Raw genomic sequence first — 21,379 nt, forward strand, 5'->3', positions numbered from 1 at the left:
TCCTCCTAGCTTTCCCCATCAAAGTTTGTATTTCTTTGAGCATCCTTAAATTTCTTCCTTTGCAAGTAGATCTCTCTTTGTCCTCACATTGAAGGTCAAGAAAACTCAAGGTCAATTACCAACATCCAACTTTGAGCTCAAACCTTTTGACTTTCTTGGGAGGTACATTTGAGGATTTAAGGTCTACATGGATTTGTTTTCTCATGCATCCATTTGAATCATAGTCAACCAACTCATTATTAGAGTCCTTAGTGCTTTTGTGTTTTGATACTTCTTCTTTTAATCATTGTTGTATTCATTATCATGGTCTTCTTCTCCCATAAGATTTGTTGCTAAACTATTGTAGTAATCAAGCAAAATTTGATGCAACTTTTTCCATTTCTAGCCAAGGTATTCCAACAATTATTTGCATATCAATAGGTTTGCCTTAAGGTTGCCCTTTAAGTAGTACCATTGCCATTAAGAAAGTATCTTCTAAATCTTTATTTTATTGGAGGGTATCCAAAATCCTTTTACACTTAGTTGTACAAACAATTTGGGGTTCATCATAAGCATTGGCTCTAAGATTTAATCTATATGTGGTTCATGTAAGTGCACAAATGGATCTTATGTTCCTTTCCGACTTGTTCTTTTGTAGGCCTTATGGTGCTCTCCCTCTTCCATGAATGGTATGTCTAGGGTTGCAAGGATGTATATTTAATCTTATTCATCTTTCAAAGAAGGGATGTGCTTATACACACGCTTAGGTGCAAGAGGACTATTTGTATCTCCTCTAAGCATGCTAGAGATAGCATCTAGGTCTATTGGAGTTGTCTTCTAGCTTTTCATTTTAACTCTCATTGTATCCTTCCTATTGCCTAGGAAGACCAATCCATTGCCCTAGTCCTCTATTAATCTTGCATTTTGTATCCAAGGATGTTTGAGCAATAGATCACAATCAAATCCTTTTATCACCACAAAATTTCTGGAGAATGTGATACTAACAACATTGACATGCCAATCTTTTAGCACACCCAATGGGAAAACTTTGAACCCATGGATCATGGTCAAATTGAAGTGCATACTCTTGATAGGTGGATTTTACCCAAGCTTCAATAGTGGCTTGATTAACAACGTTAACTCTCACTCCTGTGCCAATTATTCCTCTCATTATCATGACACTCATCTCCCTCCCAAAATGTATTTCCTCGCAGTGCTATGAAGTTTTGTATCAGAGTTAGGCTAGGGGTTACTCTTTGTTGAGGCTCCTATAGGGCTACTTTGATTGTTTCTATTCAAATTCCTTTGACCTGAGCCTTAAAGGTTCTCTAGAGAACCAAATTCCTTTTTTGCAAAGCTCTTAATGCAACTACTACATTGGTTGAGGCCATGGTTGTAATGATATTGGGTCTATCTCCTTGGGCCATAAATTCTTGATCCTTTGTATGTGGTAGCTATGCCATTGTGAGGGCATTGCTTGTAGTTCCTCCGGGCTAGGTTGTTCTATAACCTAGTCCACCTTTTTGTTCACTTCCAATTGATGCTTTAGGTTAGGGTACTCACCTTCATTAGCAAATATTCCTTCTTACTATGAGCTCTTGTGGTAGTATTATTGTTGTTCATCTCAACTTTGAAGAGGTTTAATTGTACTAAAGGGACAATTAAGCTTTCTACTTAGGGAAATCTTAATACATATGGGTTATGCCACATTAGGAACATCTTTGATCAACTCTATTATCCCTAGCAGGTTCCTCTTTCTATGGACACTTTCTAAACACATGCCTAAAAACATACTTCAATTCCAACACTCAATAGTTTCAAAAGCTTGGATCATGCCTCTCATTTGGCCACATTTAACATCATCACTAGAATCAAGTGGTATTCCATCAATAATATTATCCCTATTTGTTGTATGTGCTGTAGGGATTCTTGGATTCCACTTCCTCCATTGGTTCTTTGTGAATTGTATAGTCGTGGTACTCAGAAGTTGAGTTATGACTGGAACTAGAGGTCTTGGTATCCAGAAGGATTGATTTTGGCTCTTGAGTCTTGATACAACTAGTCTTTGGTTGGGTCTTTGGTCAGGTAAGGCAAATAAGGCCAATTGTTGAGGTCTTTGATAAAAGGGTTCTCTATGTTGCTAGTGATACCCACCATTGGTGTATGGAGCAAGATGGGGAAGCCTTCTTGGGGCTTTACAATAAGTTGCCTCATGGCCAAAGAAGCCATAGTTCTTGCACACTCAACTAGGTCTAGGAAACTCTAATGGTAGATGATTTCCAACACAATTTATAAATTGGATGTCTTGTCTATATAACCTTTATTCAAAAGATGAAGAAGAGCATAAGCAACGCTTGAAACTAGTGTTTCAAGAACTCCAAAGACACAAGTTTATGTGAATGGATAAAATAGTGAATTTTTTCTTAGAATAGATTCACTATTTGGGTCATATTGTATCCAGAAATGGGATTTGAATGGATCTAGAAAATGTCAAGGCTATTGTTTAATGGACAGAATTGACTCGTGTCCATGAAGTTGGAAGTCTCTTGCAATTATGCTCTTATTATAGGAGATCCATCAAATGGTTTGTAAGCTCGACAATTCTATCTTAGCAAAGGACTTGTTTTGATTATACCAAAATTTTCAAAATCTTTCTTTGTCGAATGTGATGCCTTTATACAAGCAAAAGGTTACACAATGCAGAAAAGAATATTGCTACTTATGAAAAGGAGTTGATGGCCATTGTTCGTGCTTTAAAAGATTAGAGACACTATCTTTTACGATGAGAATTTCCAACCAAAACTAATGATGATAGTTTGAGGCATTTTCTCGACCAATCGAAGATTTCTAAAAAGCATATTCAATAAGCTGATTATTTGGCTCAATTTAACTTTTATATATTGTATATTCATGGGAAGAAAAACAAGGTAGTTGATGCCTTGTCAAGAAGAGAGATTCATGCAATATCCATGATTCACTAGTATGAGAGACTTGTATGCTTCTCATGAAGATTTAAAGTCATTTGCGAGAGTTACATCTTGATAAAATCTTATGTTTGATGGAGAATAGGCCATGTGCCACAAAATCTTTTATGACTAATGGAAGAATGCCATGTTGTCCCCTACATGGCCCATTGTGGTATTTTGACCACAACAAAGATGCATGAAATACATTTCTTTTGGGCCAACCTTCAAAGAGATATCAAGAAACTCGTTAAAGAGTGTTTTGTTTGCCAAAATATAAAGTTTGATTGCTAGAAGCATATAGGCACTACAATTCCTTGTGACAAATTTCATTTTTGGCTCGTCAAAATCAACAAATGGCAATGATGGCATATGGACTATTATTGACAAGTTTAATAAATGGGCTCATTTCATTCCAGTCAAAAAAAGTGTTAAGTTTCAATATATGGCTAGAATATTTATTTAACAAATCTTCAAATATCATGGATTACCACAATCCATTATGGGTGATAGAGATCCACGAACCACTAGTCTCTTTTGGTAAACTCTCTTTAAAAATTTGGGTATGAAGTTTACTTTTTCTTCTTCTTATCATCCTCAAACAAATTATCAAAGTAAAATTGTTGATCTCACAATATTGGATATGTTGAAGTGCTATTGCCATGAAGCCAACCAACAATGGAAAAAGTATTTGCCTTTGGTAAAGTATGCCTATAATAACATGGTTCATATTTCTATAAGTAAAGCACTTTGAGATCATATATGATAAACAACTCTTACTACCTATTCTCAAACCAGAGGAGATAATGCTAATGAGCTTATGCATGATATGGACACACCTTTGCTCAAGTTATATGAGCTATTCAAAGATATCAAGTAAAATAAAAGAAAGCAATAGAGAAGCATATAATATACTTTGTTTCATAAGATGGAGATTAGGAATGGCTTCCAAAAAATTGGAGATTTCACGATACTTTTCATATTCATCTTTTAAAGCCTTATTAAGGATCCCCACCATTGGATCCTATAATAAAGGATCCACTAAAGTAGATAAACAAAAATAGCTACTTCAACCAAAGCAAATAGTTTTTCATATGATCAAGAAACAAGGAAGAAATGTTTTCAAAAAATTTATTTTGAAATTTAAAATTTACTCTCATTTAGATTCTAAATGGTTGCCATTATGGCATTTTAAAGACTATCCAAAAATACTTGTAGCTTATGAAAAAGTTGTAGGACCCAAAGTACTTCAAGCAACATCTTGAGGATAATAAAGATTTCATGAGGGAGGGATGTAACCAACCTTTTGTATACCAGAATGGTGATTTGTATAATATTTGAGTATTTTAATAATATGACTAAATGTTCATCTTTTCATTCAAGGGCAACCAATGATTACAACACCCTATAATTATGTTTGGATAATCATCAACAAGATGTCCAATAGGAATTAAAAGTCTAGTCAACGATCTCATTGACCAAAAAGCCCAAATGATTGAGGCTTTTTCACTCAAGTGATCATATTGACTAGATGCCCACTTAACAAGTGGGTTTAAAAGGTAAAATCGCATGCTCATGATCAAAGAAGCAAACCGGTGAATCCATACAATTAAGCTCTCCAAAATCCAAATTTGGTGACTCCTAACATTTTGGAGGTTACAAAAATTTTGTTAGCATCAAAGGCCCTAAAAATTCACAAAGAACAATTTTCGTATCCAATAGGTATCTCAAATTCTTAACCATTTAAGAAAATTTTAGAATAGAAGGTTTAGAAGCTTCTTTCTCTAGAAAATTGACATGTGGCATCTTGAATAGGATATGTCATTTTAAAAATCGTAAGTGTTCCTACACTTCTCATTTTTAGCATAAACACTTATCATTTGTAGACTCCACTTCCACTTGAGTACCCAAGCCTTACACCTAAATATTGGAGGTCTCTCTCTTCACTTCTCATAAGTTGCAATGCTAAAATTTAAGACACATGCATCATACATAACTATCTATTACTCATCCAAGAAGCACTTTCTACTTAGCTCAATCAAATCCAAGCCCTAAAGAAGAAATCAACTTACTGCTCAAATTATGCAAAAAGTAGAGTTTTAAAACCCCAATTCTTAGAATTGTAGCAAATCAACCCATTGTATTTGGTTCCCATGGTGTGTTTCAATAAAATCTTGTAAAAGGGGAGGGATGGTTCCCCTCTCAACATGTCCCCTCTCTCTCTCTCTCTCTCTCTCTCTCTCTCTCTCTCTCTCTCTCTCTATGACACAACATTGATAGGGGAATCGAGTCCTCCCCTTTATAAGGTTTTTTTGAAACCACATGTATCAAGTGTCTAAATTGTATACAATGGGATGATTTGCTTTGGTTCTAAGAAGTAGGGTTTTTAGATCCTAATTTCTTTATAAATTGGGTACTAAGTTGATTTTCTTCTCTTTATGCTTTGATGTATTCAAGTTGAGTAGAAAGAGCTTATTGAATGAGTGCTAGAAAAGCATGTACAAAGCATGTGGTTGAAATTTTAGCATTACAGATTGTTGAAAGTGAAGAGAGAGACCTCCAAAATATAGGTGTGGGGCTTGGGTGCTTAAAAGTGAAAAGTGAAGACTACAAACGACAAGTGTTTGCTAAAAATGACAAGTACAATAACACTTGTCACTTTCGAAATGACACATGTCCTATTCAAGCTGCCATGTGTTAATTTTATAGAGAAAGAAGTTTCTAAACCTTTGCTCTTAAAAATCCCTAAAGTGGTAAAAAATTCGAGATAATTTCCCAGGACTAATCATTATTTGTTGAATTTTGGAGTCTTTAACACAAAAAAGATTTCCATTTGAGTAACTTCAAAAATAGTAACATTTTAAATTTGACGAGTTGTCAAATTTGGATTCTAAAGAGCTTAATTGTATAGGTCATCGGTTCATGGTTTGTTTATTTGATCATGAGCATATGGTTTTGCATTCTAAACCACTCATTATGCGGGCTTTTAGTCAATGTGACTAGTTGAGTGAAAAAGTCATAGCCATCTGGGATTTTTGGTCAATCTGACAGCTTGACTAAACTTTCAGTTGCTCTTGAGCATCTTGTCAATGATGACCCAAATATAAATACAAGGTGTTCTAGCCATTGGCCACCACTGAATGAAAACATGAGTATCTAATGTATTTTTGAAATACTTAAATAATATACAAATCTCCTTTCTCTTTTGTCAAATCCCTCTCCTTAGTGACCTAATGGTGCGCAGATCGGATGCTATACGCTCGCGTAGTGAATGCCGGAAGGTCCCCAAGAACAATAGAACTCTACTTTTTGCACAAATTACAAGGTAAAAAGCATGAACGACAAGAGCAAGAGACCAATTGGGTACAATCTCCCCCCATGCCTTGTGTGAGCGCTCCACAAAGCAAGTATTTTATGTATTATTCATCTTTAAGCTCAAATAATAGCCCAAATTACAAAATAGCAAGCTTTTAGCTTTTGAGTTTGCTTTAACACAAAATAGGAATAAAGCTAATGGACGGTGCCCAAAGAGTCTGGCATGCCCAATACAATGTCCAAATAGAAATAACATAATCGTGCGTCCATGCGCATATAAAATAATAATAAATATCTGACGCCTCAATAAATAGGCGTGACAAAATATAGGCGCCATACCTAAGGTATGTGCCCATCAAAATATAATCCATAAATCGAATACTCGCTATTCTCCAATGCTTTCCTCCGCCACTGCTGCTATCTCTACACATCAACTGAAGCATTCACAATCATTAGTAAAATAATACAATTAAACCGACAAAAGTGAATACCTAGCAGTCTTCAGCTACATAAATAAATCAACTGGTTAGAAATAAATCCTAACCTTAATTTATTACGAGTGCGCACTCTAAACTCATAAACGTTTATTAATTTAATATGCATTTTGCGAAATCACCCGCTATGGAATCACCCATGTACACACTAAATTAATGAAACGCCCGAAAAGGACAGGCATCCCCATCAACTTCTCGCACAAAGAATCCACTTTGTGTATGAGCCCCGATCATCAAAGTTTACGGAATCCACCGTAAAACCTCACGGAATCCACCGTGGCATGGAATCCACCGTGAAATATGCCTCTGGCATCATACCCCCGGGGTGGGATAGCAATTGACCTCAATTGCTATTAGCTCAATGTGGAGCTAACAGAGTGGGGAAAGCATTTAAGTCTCTAGCGTGCATCCATTGTGCTTCCTCTATAGGATGGTTCTTAAACTTAACTAGATATCTAGAATATCTACGGCCAGTTCTAGTGGTCATAAAATCAGTATCTATGATAGCTTCTGGTTCAAGTATTTCAGTCTCTTCCTCTAACAAAGGTGGGTTTTCATAAACAGGGTGTATAGGTAATTGGCCTCTAAATGGTCTTAATAAACTAATGTGAAATGTGTTGTGAATTTTTCAGTGAGGTGGTAATTCTAACTTGAATGCATTGTCATTTATTTTATGAATGATCCTAAATGGTCCATAGAATCTAGGGGCTAATTTAACAACTGGGTGTCTATTTACACTTTGTAGTCTACGTTTTTCTATTCTCAACCAAACATAGTCATCAACTTTGAAATTCATTGCTTGTCTTTTCTTATTGGCTTGTTTGGTATATGATTAATGGGCTTTGGCAATCATGTCTTTAACCTCATCAAAAATAGTATTATACATGCTAGCAATATCATCAGCACTCTGAATTCTATTTGACAAAGATGGAACAGGTGTAGATAATCTATATCCATAAATCACTTCAAACGGTGCTTTCTTTGTAGATGTGTGTGGTGTATTGTTATATGCAAATTGTAATAAATGCAAATGTGTGTCCCATGTCTGAGGTTTAGAAATAGTATATGCACGTAAAAGGTCTAGAATAGTGCTATTAGTGGCTTTTGTTTGTCCATTAGTTTCAGGATGAAATGCAGATGAGAAATCAATCTTTGTGCCTAGGTTAGCAAAGAGAGTAATCCAAAAGTTGTTACAAAATCTAGAATCACGATCTGAAATAATAACTTTTGGCAATCCATGGTTAGAAAAAACAGTTTTCAAAAACAATTGTGCTGCTTGTGATGCTGTTAAAGTTTTCTTACATGGAATGAAATATGCTTATTTACTAAATCTATTTACTACTGTCCAAATCATATCATGGTTAGATTTAGTATTAGATAAACCAGTAATAAAATCCATAGAAATTTGTTCCCAAGGTTTAGATGGAATAGACAAAGGCATAAGTAATCCATAATGTTTACCATGATGTCTCTTAACTCTTTGACAAATCAAACATTCAGAAACAAAGTTAGATACATCAGTGTCCATATGCGGGCAATAAAAATCTTCAGTTAATGTACGTAAAGTAGATATGATACCTCTATGACCTTGATATAGGGGACAATGAATCTCATTCAAAACAAAAGATCGGAATGGAATTGTAACACATAATCTCTTTTCATAAAACATAAATCCATCATTATATGACAATGAATCAATAGGAATCAAGTTATTTTGAACTAATTTATTCCAATTAGTATGAAAAGTAATATCCTGATGATAAGTATCTTTCATAGCAATCAAAGAATCAAAAGATATAACAGAAATATTATGAATGGCAGGTCTTCTACTTAATGCATCAGCCACTACATTTTCTTTTCTGGGTTGGTATTGAATGATAGGATGAAAAATTTGAATAAAGGATGCTCATTTGATATGTCGGTCAGAGATTTGGGGTTGGCTAAGTAAATGTCTAATACTTTGCTGATCGATCTTAATCATAAATTCTGAACCCATTAAGTAGTGTTTCCAGTGTCTTAATGCTTGTACGACTGCTAATAGTTCTTTGTCATATGTGGAATATTTCAATTCAGAGGATTTCAGCTTACAACTAGAATAGGATATAGGATGATTATCCTGCATAAGTACAGCTCCTATTCCTGATCCACTAGCATCGGTCACTACTAGAAAGAATGGTCTATTAAAGTCAGGCAACTGTAAAACAAGGGCATGGGTTAATGCATGTTTCAATAAGTCAAAGGATTTCTATTGATTTTCGGACCAGTGATAGACAATACCTTTCTTCAGAAGTTTAGTCAATGGTAAAGTAAGTAATGAAAAATTACGTACAAATTTCCTATAGAAACTAGCAAGACCAAGGAATGAGCGTAACTCATGCACGTTTTTAGGTACAGGCCAATTCAATATTGCTTCTATTTTCTTAGGATCAACTTTAATTCCATCAGATGATACAATATGACCTAAATACTCAATTTCTGTTTTAAAAAATTCACTATTTTCAGGATTTGCATACAGTTGATTATGTTTTAGTAACTGGAAAACCAATGACAAATGCTCATAATGTTCTTTCTCATTTTGACTAAACACCAAAATATCATCAAAGAAGACAATTACACAATATTGATATTTCAAAAATATACGATTCATCATTCTACTAAACGTAGCAGGTGCATTAGTCAATCCAAATGGCATCACTAAAAATTCATAATGACCAAACTGTGTCCTAAATGTAATCTTGAATATGTCTGACTTATCTAGTCTCACCTGATGATAACCAGACTTAAGGTCTATTTTACTAAATATAGCAGATCCTTGTAGTTTGTCCATGAGGTCATCAACTCTAGGAATGGGATACCTATTCTTTACAGTGATCTTATTTAAAGCTCGATAGTCAATGCACATACGATAGGTATTATTCTTTTTCTTGACTAACAGAACAGGTGCACTGAATGGAGAACTACTAGGTCTAATCAATCCTCTATTTAGTAATTCCTCAACTTGACTCTGAATTTCTTTGTGCTCTATCTGGTTATGCCTATATGGTGCTTTGCAAGGTGGTTGTGTGCCAGGGATCAAATCTATTTTATGGTCTTCTAGACGTGAAGGAGGTAGACCAGGTGTTAGGTCTTCGGCAAAATAGTCTTTAAAATGTGCAAGAAATTCTTTATGCCTAGAATGCATATGATTTTCTTTTACTTGCAATTCATTCACCCAAATGAGATAGGATTCACCACTCTTGCGTAATGCTCGTTTAGCTTGAGTATGCGAAAGCAGTGGAAAAACATTAGATGCATACATGCCATATAATGTAATAGATTTTCCTTGAAAATTAATATTCATTGAATGCGTGGAATAGTCTATATCTGGGTTATGCTGATGACGCCAAGGCATACCTAAAATAATGTCACTCGATTGTAATGGAACAACTAGAAAATTTCTTCTTTCAGTATATTGACCAATTTGAATCTCTAAGTCATGCACTTCCTGTGTACCATTATACCTAGTGCCTAAGAATGCTGCTTTAATATGATAATGCATAGGTACAGTCTGTAACTTCAATTCTTTTACTAGCTTTGCTGAAATAAAATCATGAGTGCTACCATCATCATGCAAAATAATCTTTTCCTTTCCATGCACCAAACATTTCATAGTCAATAAAGAATGTGGAGTTGGCATACCTGGTAAAGTATCCGAAGGAGTAATAGTGTCGTTCTCATCTTCCGTGAAATCAGGCATATCTTCATGTTCGTCATCGTCCATTGCTCCAAGGTAGTTGATATGGGCAGGTGGCTTCTTCGAATGGCAATTTGCTGCTAAATGTCCAGGCTGGTGGCATTTATAGCATACTATTGGCTTGGCTTTGGTTACATTGTTTGCAATGGTAGGAAGTCTAGGTACATTAGGATTTGGCTATGGAATAGGCTTGGAAATTTGATTGACATTGGATGGTAAAGCAGGTGGTTTTGCCCAATTTTTACGGAAAGATGATGAAGAGAAACAACCTGGATTAAATCTTCTAAAATTGGAATTGAATTGCTTAGATCCATAGTTACCATTGGCTTGGAATTGCTGTGGATGTCTGTCTCTACCTCGCAGCTTGTCTTTAGTGTCGTGAGCTAGTGAAATGGCGTCTTCAAGAGTAGCAGGCTTGAACATGTTAACTTTAGCGTAGTAATGCCCAAGGAGTCCAGACATATACTTGCGCTTGTGTATCGCTTCAGGTATGTCTTCAAGCATGCGTAACTGGAGTAGTGCATTCAAAAAACGCTCTGTGTACTGAGGAATAGGCTCACGATCCCGTTGCTGAAGAAGATCCCATTGCTTTATAGCTTTCTCATGAAATTGTGAAGGAAGGAAATTCTGCGTGAACTTCTTCTTGAAATTCTCCCAGGTAGCGGGACAATCTATACTCTTGCGTACTACAGTCCACCAAAGAGATGCTCTGTCCACTAAATGATTAGTGACACACTTGATTTCATCTTTTTCTGTATAGGTTTCTTCATGAAAGTAGTCGTCAAACTGATTAATGAATGCAAGAACAATTTTTCCTTCTCGTATGCCATTGAAAGTACGAAATTTGAAACTTCTTTTACTTATCTTTGATTCCTTGCGGATGGTTTGAGCTTCGAGAGTTGCGTCGATGGTACGTCAGATAAGATCTTCAGATTGAGGTTCTTCTTTGTCGGTAGATGATCTTTGTAAATTTGCCAATTGAACTTGCAATGCTTGCCTAGCCCTTCGTTCTTCATCCAATTGCATCATGATTAAGTCTAGCTTTTGCTCCATCGTAGGTTCAGGTAGGTCACCTTCAGCCATAAGATCATCCATATGTGGTTCCGTCATCCTGCAAAACTCAAAAGACCTTTCTCACTCAAAATCAAGTTAGCGGGATGAGCGTAGCTCAAGTTTGGGAATACAAGGCTTATGTGTTTTTGGATGTGGCTTTCACAATCTTCGAAAAATCTGTATTTTATCCTTCTTCGTATGCTGAAAATGCTTCAGCAAACCTGCGTATGGGTAGAGTACCTTCCAATCAACAACTTTGCAGTTCGGAGTTTCTGCGCAGGAATAGCCCTTCTATGAGTTTTGGACAAAAGTCAGTTTTGACTCCTGTTGACTTGTCTGACTTGCAGAGTACCAGACTAATGTGACTTGCAGAGTTTGTTGACTTGCAGTACTTGCTTGCTTTGTCGGACTTGCAGAACTTTGACTTGTTAGAACTTGCTGAACTTGACTGGTTGTGTGTGACTTGAAGTTTGTGATGACTTGATTGATTAAGGAGCTTGTGTGATTAAGCTTGGTAGCTTACTGTTACTATCAATGACGAAATTCGTGGGGGAGGGGCCGTTTTTTAGCTAGCGGCGCAAAAATCGGAGATATCTAGATACCTCGTGATGACAAATTGAAGCTTAAAGCTTCTCTTAAGCTTTCTAAGCTTTAAAGTTTAAAGCTTGAAATGTATGAAAATGGTGACTTATCTCTCTATTCTTCACGACTTGATGGAGAAGATGTAGGAGTGGTCCTTTGCCTCTACAGACCGGTCCTTCGCGATCCGATGATGGAAACAGGGGTTCTTGATTGCCAGAAATCTGCCTGTATCAACGGTTCGCGACGAGATTGACCATAGAGCCCGATCGTTCCAGGAGCTCCGCCTTCATACGAGATGGGTAGCGATTGGAAGCTCTTGATCTCAGCTTCGCTCTGATACCACTGGTGCGTAGATCGGATGTTGTACGCTCGCGTAGTGAATGCCGGAAGGTCCCCAAGAACAATAGAACTCTACTTTTTGCACAAATTACAAGGTAAAAAGCATGAACGACAAGAGCAAGAGACCGATTGGGTGCAATCTCCCCCCATGCCTTGTGTGAGCGCTCCACAAAGCATGTATTTTATGTATTATTCATCTTCAAGCTCAAATAATAGCCCAAATTACAAAATAGCAAGCTTTTAGCTTTTGAGTTTGCTTTAACACAAAATAGGAATAAAGCTAATGGACGGTGCTCAAAGAGTCTGGCACGCCCAATACAATGTCCAAATAGAAATAACATAATCGTGCGCCCATGCGCATACAAAATAATAATAAATATTCGACGCCTCAATAAATAGGCGTGACAAAATATAGGCACCATGCGTAAGGTATGCGGCCATCAAAATATAATCCATAAATCAAATACTCGCTATCCTCCAATGCTTTCCTCCGCCACTGCTGCTATCTCTACACATCAACTGAAGCATTCACAATCGTTAGTAAAATAATACAATTAAACCGACAAAAGTGAATACCTAGTAGTCTTCAACTACATAAATAAATCAACTGGTTAGAAATAAATCCTAACCTTAATTTATTACGAGTGCACACTCTAAACTCATAAACGTTTATTAATTTAATATGCATTTTGCGGAATCACCCGCTATGGAATCACCCATGTACACACTAAATTAATGAAATGCCCGAAAAGGACAGGCGTCCCCATCAACTTCTCGCACAAAGAATCCACTTTATGTATGAGCCTCGGTCAACAAAGTTTACGGAATCCACCGTGAAATATGCCTCCTGGCATCACCTAAAACTTTTCATGATGATATTGTCGATGATGTAGGCAAAGGAATATCCCAATTCTAAAACAAACATTTGGAAATAATTGATAAAGTCAAGAAGTGGATGTAAGAAGCTCAAGAAGGTGAGCAATCACCAAATTCTACATTCAATATAAGTAGCATAAGGTTGTCAAGCTCCACATCGCTATATTGCCCTAAACAAGGACTTGAAATAAAAAAAGCTAGCCTCTAATCAATGTAAGGCTCGAATAGACCAAAGCCAACCATAGGAACAAAACAATAACAATAGCACCCACTTATCAGTAGTTACTAGATAAGAACATTACTAGACAACATCCATGTCATCCACATTATGAGTAGATAAAGACAATACATGAGCTACATGTGCATTTGCTTCATATAAAAAATATTCTAAAATGAAATGGTAAAAGAAGCATGTATTGGTTATCATTTGTAAAGAACTCAATGTAGAGATATAATTGTCATAACTATAAAATAACTAAAGCCTTGTATCATTATGCATATGACAGTAAACTAATGAAAAGCATCCACCCTTGTTGACAAGGACACAATTAGATACATTACTCCTAGAGAAACACACACATACTCTTCACCATACAACGGGCACAACAAAGCATGCCTAATTGATAAAATCGACATGAACCTAATAACACTAAATACAATAAGTTGAACTAAGATAATCATCCACTTGACCACCAAGGGAGCAACATGCCCCCTATTTAAGAGTTCCTAGGGCGAAAACAATATCATCACTCCACCATGCATGAGGCATGGCACCGGTTTAAGACACACATGCGATATTTTCACTAGGCTTGATTGAATAAAGTATCAAAAACAATAATGGCTAACCCTCCATTGTCTTTGTGCTTTTCAAACTTGTGCACTAGTTTAGTGTCATGCATTGGTGCTTTGTGAATAATCATTGTGAGTAATTTGACAATACCATCTCTTGGCTAAAAAGTTTACTTTCCAAGGTTTACCATGAAAATTTGACCTAGATTTTCCAAGACATTAGACTCCTATGTAAAATCCAAAAAATTAATTATCTCGAAGATAATGTGAGTGCCAAGAAGGAATTGGAAGTTGTATGAGAGAATGCCATTCATGTATGCTACCCTAAAAACATTTGCTTAACCATAATGTATAGTTTGAACATGTCTCTTGAATAGTTTGGCTCCACAATATGCTTGCTGTGATAAGCTCAATTGAATTGCCAACAATTAATTAAAATTGTAACATTTGTTTTTTCAATACATCAAAATATAGGAAAGTTGATATTTGCCTTAAGACACGTATTACATATTTACATCCTAGGAACGAAACAGTTAATCTAGAACATCATGTGCTATAGTTGAGTTTGCAATTAAAACAACTTAAATGCTCAATGATATTGTCAATAATTTGCATGCTAAGTGCATGGTCAACATAACATGCATGGAATTATGAATGCACGATTATTGGAATCAGAGTTCGATTTTGCCATTCTAAATTAATTCAATTGCAGTGACTGGCTCCATCGACACAAAGAACAAGAAGACAAAATTTGTAGACGTTTCAAGAAGAAGAATTTGCACGATGCCCAAAAAAAGGGAGAAAGTAGAGGAATTAGGAAGCTCGACATGATTAGGTTTCCATAGTGGGAAGACGATTGCAACACTCACTCTCTACAGATGATGCAGATGGCAAGGTAGCTCAACAACACTCCAATTTTTTCCCTAAACGTTGCAACAACCCCTGGGAAGGAGGTTGAGGATGCATGCAATATATTTATGGTCGTGAAGACCTTGAATCTCTCATCTCTCTCTTCTCTCATCATGTTGTTTTTCGTTCCCATGTTGCTTGACCTCCCGCATTGCCTTCAACTTGCACTTTGTTGCAAGCACAAAGTTACCTCCATCATGGTACCTTTATTCATGCTACACGACTATGTGACAAATCAGCCATGTGCTTAGCTTAACTATTCTTTCTTGAAGAATAGAGTCTCTTCGTATTGTTTTTGGGTCTCTCCAATCTAATGGCCCTTGATATGCCATGTAGGAAAAGGTGCTATTGAGGTGAACTTTTTAGCTGTGCGAAAGGTCATGTGCACGGGGTTTCAGAGAGCTACGCCTTCTCCACTGTCCTGAATCCAAATTTGGCCCCACATTAGCAAACCTGCATGTCACCCTGCAACCTATAACTAATGGATCTCAAAAGCGCCCGGGTCAAACTGACCCGCGTGTGGACTATGGCCATGTAAGTATTCAGAGTTGACTTATTTGAGTGGGATAAATATCATCCGAGGGCGAAAAGAGCTCCACATGGCACCCGAGGCGGGCAGATCAGCTCGATATTAATAGTTAATATATATATATAATATATATACCTGGTTAGAGTCTTTAAAAAAACTGATCTCACGAAAGGTTGCAAGAGAAGGAATATTGAAGATTGATTGTATTCTTCAGTTATAGTTATTATACAGGGATAGAAAAAGGAAATCTCACGAAAGGTAGCTGTGGAAGGCAAGCATATTGATCGAAGTGGTGGTTTTCCTGCCCCTTCTTCTCTAATCAAGCCCGAGGAGCAGCAGTGAGACGCAGTGTGACATGGCTTCGTTGATCTTCCTGCAATGGCTGGAAGTTTCGGTGCTGTGTCATGGGGTTTATTGCTGTCAATCAAGCGCTCGAGATGCCGGGCCAGTCGGGGGATAAGGGCGATCTGAACTGCTCGACTCCAGACGCAGAATTTGCCGACCACAGACTACCACTACCACCGCCATCATCTTCTCCCCTGCATACACAGTTGGTGACTTAGCTTGTGGAAAGCATGAGAGAGTTTGTCGAATTACCGGACCGCCTCGCAATTCTGCCTTTCAGGAATCGTGTCTTGCTTCCTGGAGCTATTGTACAGATTCGATGCACTTCGCCCACCAGGTGAGCATGTGCCTGTGTGTGTGGGCGCCAGAACCACAACATGCTTACGGGGAGTCATATCTCAACTGGATTTTTGTGCAGTGTACGACTTGTGGAGCAGGAGTTGTGGCAGAAAGAAGACAAGGGTCTGATTGGTGTATTGCCTGTCAGAGACCTGCAAACTCTACCTCCTTCTTCACCTTTAGAAAATTCAGGTCCACAGTCGTGCACGCCTGGTTCAAATAGAGCTAGCATGAACTGAGCTAACACGCAGATGGTTTTCTCTGGGCGATTTCTTCTGGTCCAATTCTCATGGCTCCCGTGTTTTCAGATGACCGAGATGGAAAAGGAAGCGGCACACCTCCTTTGGATTACCAAGCACCTGTTGGTAAACAAGCGAATGAGCCTGTACAGTGGCACCCAAGGTTGCATAAGCTCTTCACAAAATTCATGGATGCTCTCTAACGTTATGTGATTTGGGTGTTTGTAAGTGTGCCTTTCTCTAGAGATGTCTACAAAAATCTGTTCTAGCAATGGTTGCAAACTGAAGGTGACAGTCTATACAAATGCTGGCGCCCCATCTGGCACACCATGGATTTTGAAATACCAATGTATTATTTTTGGCCATGCACATAGCGTAGCGTATGTTCAGTTTAGGATACTTTTGTGGACTAATCCTATGAGCTTCATGCCGGACATGAATGGACCATACAAATGTAAACTAGTAAGTTCACACTTTAACAAGGGCATAGACTCCATACGAACAAGATTGATTGCTTGACTACTGTGCTTCTAAAACACCTTGTCGCAATAACTTCTCTAATCTCTTTTACACACTTATGTGTAGGTTTTCTACCAAAATTACCTTAGTTGTCTGGAAATTTTCTTTACTTCACAATTTCAAACAAAGGCAAAAGTAGCTTAGCTAAAATGTAACTAAAACTTGCCAGCAAAATGGAATCAGAATGTTTTTTGAAGTGGTCATAGTTTTCATATGATGTCTTAAGCATAGGCATTAAACTATTCAAATTGGAGGGAAGGGAGAGAAGAAGTCATGAGTTCAATTACAAACAATAGATTCCAAGGTTTGTCCTTGCATTGTTGGATATTGGAACATGCAAGTGAGGATGGGAGGATGGCACTAGAGAGAGAGAGAGAGAGAGAGAGAGAGAGAGAGAGAGAGAGAGGGAGAGGGAGAGGGAGAGGGAGAGGGAGAGAGAGAGAGATTATTATCCTTTTATGAAAAAAAGAGATTATTATATGAGATGAGATTATATAGGTCTATGTGCACACCTAAACCTTTGACCCTTATTAAATGCTATCAAATATAAGGTGTATTCACAACGAAGGATAATAATCAACAAATCCCCCTAGGGGTTGTGGGTGACTAAAGGAGTGACATGAAACACCCAAAAAAAAGGGGGAGGGATGATTTAATCTTAGAAGAGATAGTATCTAGGCTAATACAAAAGATTCGTGATAGGAGATATACAAAGTGAAAAGAAATTGTAACTAGAGCTGGAACATGGCATGATCTTTTGATAAGCTTAGGGACTTGAGGCTGGGTTGATTCAAAGGTACGTGTGTATGGCTGAGAGGTCGATCAAAGGTCAATATGGCTTAGAGGCAGAATGTAGATGAGTAGGGGTTCAAAACTCAAGTATGCTCTTGGGCTCAATTCAAAGGCCATGGGAATAGGTCTTAAATATAGGTAGAGTACACGAAATGTCCCCTAGGATTCAACCTACACACGAGATACAACACAAGCCATATTTACAAATATAAGGGACTAGACATGAGATCCTCACCTCCTATCCATAGAGCCAAATGGGTTCACCCCCAAGCCTGGGAGCTAGCTTGTAGCACTTTGGGCCATGATCACATCCCAAGGGTTGGCATCCCATACCACCAATCCAAGCCATTCTGGTGTACAGATGTGTTGGCCAATAGGCCAAGAATCCAATAGCAGTGATCACACAATGAATGTGCACAAGGCCTTGAGTCCTATATATAGGACCCGAATGCTCTAATCCCAAAGTATCCTCAGTGCATTCACACTAAGTTACTTCATAATCACTGTGATCAATGCTACTAGCGCTCATCCAGATATCCAATGATATAATACTTTCCCCTTATAAAGGGTTGTTGTCCTTAGAAATATTCTTAGGGATGAAGTAGAGAAAATGACTCTTCAATGAACCTACCAACTCCCAAGTAGTCGCTTTTTCCACTTGATCAAATATATAGGATAAATGGTCCAACAGGATCATTTAGTCCTAAGGTCAAGAGAATCCATTTGGGTTAGAGTGGAATATATTGAGCGATATCCTTAGAGTTGTCGAACTTCCTCAATTAGAACAATCGGTTTACCTTGTCCCAATCGTTCTTTCTAACAACTAATGTGGAACATAGGGTGAACTTGATTTCCGAAGGTAAATCTAGCTTGTAGGATATGCTACTTATCTTCTTGGTAATCTTGAAAGGGCCACAATACCTTGAAGATAATTTATAGCACTGATTGGTAGTCATTGAATAAGAGTTTACCTTTTTGACTTTAAGGTAAATCCACATGCCCTCCTAGAGCTCTCAAGGAGTATGGTATTGGTTAGCATAGATGTGGCACGATTGTAGGTGGTTTTAATGCTTTCCTTTGCAATCATCAATATTTGTGGCATGTTGTGCAGAGAGTCGACCACTGATTATATTTTCACCCCCTTGAGCTCAACGACAATTGTTGGTTTTGGCTTGTGACCGTACATAAGCATAAAGGGGCTATAACCAATAGTCGAATGCTTAGCATTGTTTTAAGCAAACTAAATCTGAGGAAGATAATGCTCCCAATTAGATTGTCTACGGAGACATATGCATGTAGTATATCCTCCATAGCTTGGTTTGTTCTCTCGGTCTATCCATTGATCTTACGATACTTCAAGAATGATATGGATAATCTTGTTGTGAATTTTTGGAAAACTATTTGCCAAAAATGGCCAATGAACTTATGATCTTGGTCATTGACTATTTCGTTGGGCAAATCATAAAGTTTGTAAAGATATTAAAAAAAGAGACCAACCAACTTGTGGCTTTTCACAATTCCCTTGTAGGAATGAATTTAGCCATTTTCATCAATGTGTTGACCACAACCTAGATTGTGTTATGACCTCGATTCATACGGGGTGATCCTACTATAAAATCCATAGAAATGATACAATCTTTAGTAAGGTAACATTGCGGGCACTTGTGCACATAAGGCTCAACCATAGTCTTCATGTGTCGCCAATAAAAATAGTGAGTAACTAAGGCTAAAGTCTTGTATATGCCAAGGTGCTCGGTACATCATGACACTCGTATAATTTTCTTGTGGATATCTTGTTCATTAGGTATGTTAGCAGATATTAGTCAGCTCATGGTGTGAGTCTGTGTTAGAGGCTGGGCATTTTATGCAGTATTTTATGGCACATTTTAGTGGCCATTTATGATGTATTATTTAGCATTTGTTGCTGGCTGACCAGCATTAAACGCTGGCCGACCTGCATTTTATGCTCCCCACTTTTGTGGCTATTTATAGGGCTCCTCCTCCACAGTCTTTAGTGCTTCATCCATCAGTGGAGATCCTTCTGGGAGAGAGGAGCCGGTGCTGAGGAGCCCACGCAGCCAGTGACTCACCGTTGTATGCTGCTGTCTCGTGTTCGATATGGATTCCATTTCCCGAGCATACATTTGAGTTCTCATCTGTCTACTGTGTTCATTCTTTCTTCTGTCTTGTGTTTCAGCATTTATTTCAGCATATTCTTTACGCTTCCATTACTGCACCACTTCTGACAAGGTACACACACTTTGTCTTGTTTAAAAAATAATCTATTACAAATGGAATGCTTTTTCGCTGTCTTTCTCTTAGTAGCTAGTTTTCGGGCGTTTGGAACACCAAAGCTTTGTAGGCTACTAGGTTTCTCTTGAACTAGTTGCCAAATCTTACCAAAGTGAAGATCATTTTGGCAATGCCCTTTGAGAGAAAGTTAAAAATTAGTCAAAATTCAGAGAAGGACAAGACATAAATGTTGGGAATCCGATGAAGGGCATCGGCAACCATATTAGTTGCGTCCTTTTGATAATGAATGTCAAAGTCAAATTCTTGCATAAGCTTCACCCATCTCGTCTTATGGCCATAGAGATCGGGCTGATCACAAAGGTATTTTAGCGAATGGTGGTCAGTCCAAATGATGAACCGGGTGTTGTACAAATAGTGATACAATATTTTAAGTGTATGGATGACCACTAATGGTTCATTCTCTTGGGTGGTGTAATGTGTTTGAGCATGGGTGAGCTTATGGCTCTTAAATTTGATGGGTCGGCTGATTTGATAAAGAACAATATCCATAGCAAAATCAATCACATCCATACCAACCTCAAAAGGTTTCTTTGGATTGACAATCTGCAATATTGGTACAATTTTAACTAATTGTTTCAATGTATAAAACCATTGATTGAGCTTACTAGTCCAAACAATTGGCGGACTAACATGCTTTTTCTTGCTTTGAATGCCCTTCAGCAAATGTGGTAAGGGTTCAAAAATATGAGTATAGTTCTTTATAAACTTTCGAAAAAATCCAGTAAGACCTAGAAATTTTTTTACTTGCTTTATGTTCTCGAAATGAGCTAATTAAGTACTACCCAAATCTTTCTAGGGTCAATTTGAATGCTATCAATCAAGATGACATGTCCAAGATATAACAACTCCATGTAAAAAAATTCACTCTTAGATAGTTTTGCAAACAATTGCTCGTCTTAAGCATGCTTCCCCAATGACTTACTATAAATAAGTATGTCTTCAAGGAAAACGACTATCCACTTTTTGAGATACAAATGAAATAAATCATTCATTATTTGTTGGAAAGTTGGGGAGTATTAGTTAATCCAAAAGGCAAGATTAAAAATTCATTGTGTCTATACCATGTTTGAAACACAGTTTTCGGGGCATCCTTTGAAGCTATCCGTATTTGATGGCAATTGAACCTAAGATTGATCTTCATGGAATATCGTGCACCACAAAGCCGATCTATAAGATCATCCATTTGAGATAATGGATATTTGTTTTTGACGGTCACTTGATTGAGACTATTGTAATCAACACAGAAGCACATTGTGCCATCCTTCTTTTTA

General features: G+C 37.4%; 1 protein-coding gene across 1 annotated transcript in view; it reads left to right on the top strand.

Annotated features, from left to right (window-relative positions):
• The first annotated feature begins 15,752 nt into the window (after positions 1 to 15,752).
• LON2 (lon protease 2) overlaps positions 15,753 to 21,379 on the top strand; it is a 54,213-nt gene continuing 48,586 nt past the window's right edge. The window contains exons 1-3 of the mRNA XM_087699756.1: positions 15,753 to 16,243; positions 16,325 to 16,437; positions 16,554 to 16,647. Of these exons, the coding sequence (XP_087555882.1) occupies positions 16,137 to 16,243; positions 16,325 to 16,437; positions 16,554 to 16,647 (314 nt within the window). The 5' untranslated portion in view covers positions 15,753 to 16,136. The remainder of the gene's footprint in view (positions 16,244 to 16,324; positions 16,438 to 16,553; positions 16,648 to 21,379) is intronic.

Source organism: Lygodium microphyllum, chromosome 2 (assembly GCF_053477565.2).
Source record: "Lygodium microphyllum isolate KBCC chromosome 2, Lygodium_microphyllum_v1.1.10, whole genome shotgun sequence".
Classification (NCBI taxonomy): Eukaryota; Viridiplantae; Streptophyta; class Polypodiopsida; order Schizaeales; family Lygodiaceae; genus Lygodium; species Lygodium microphyllum.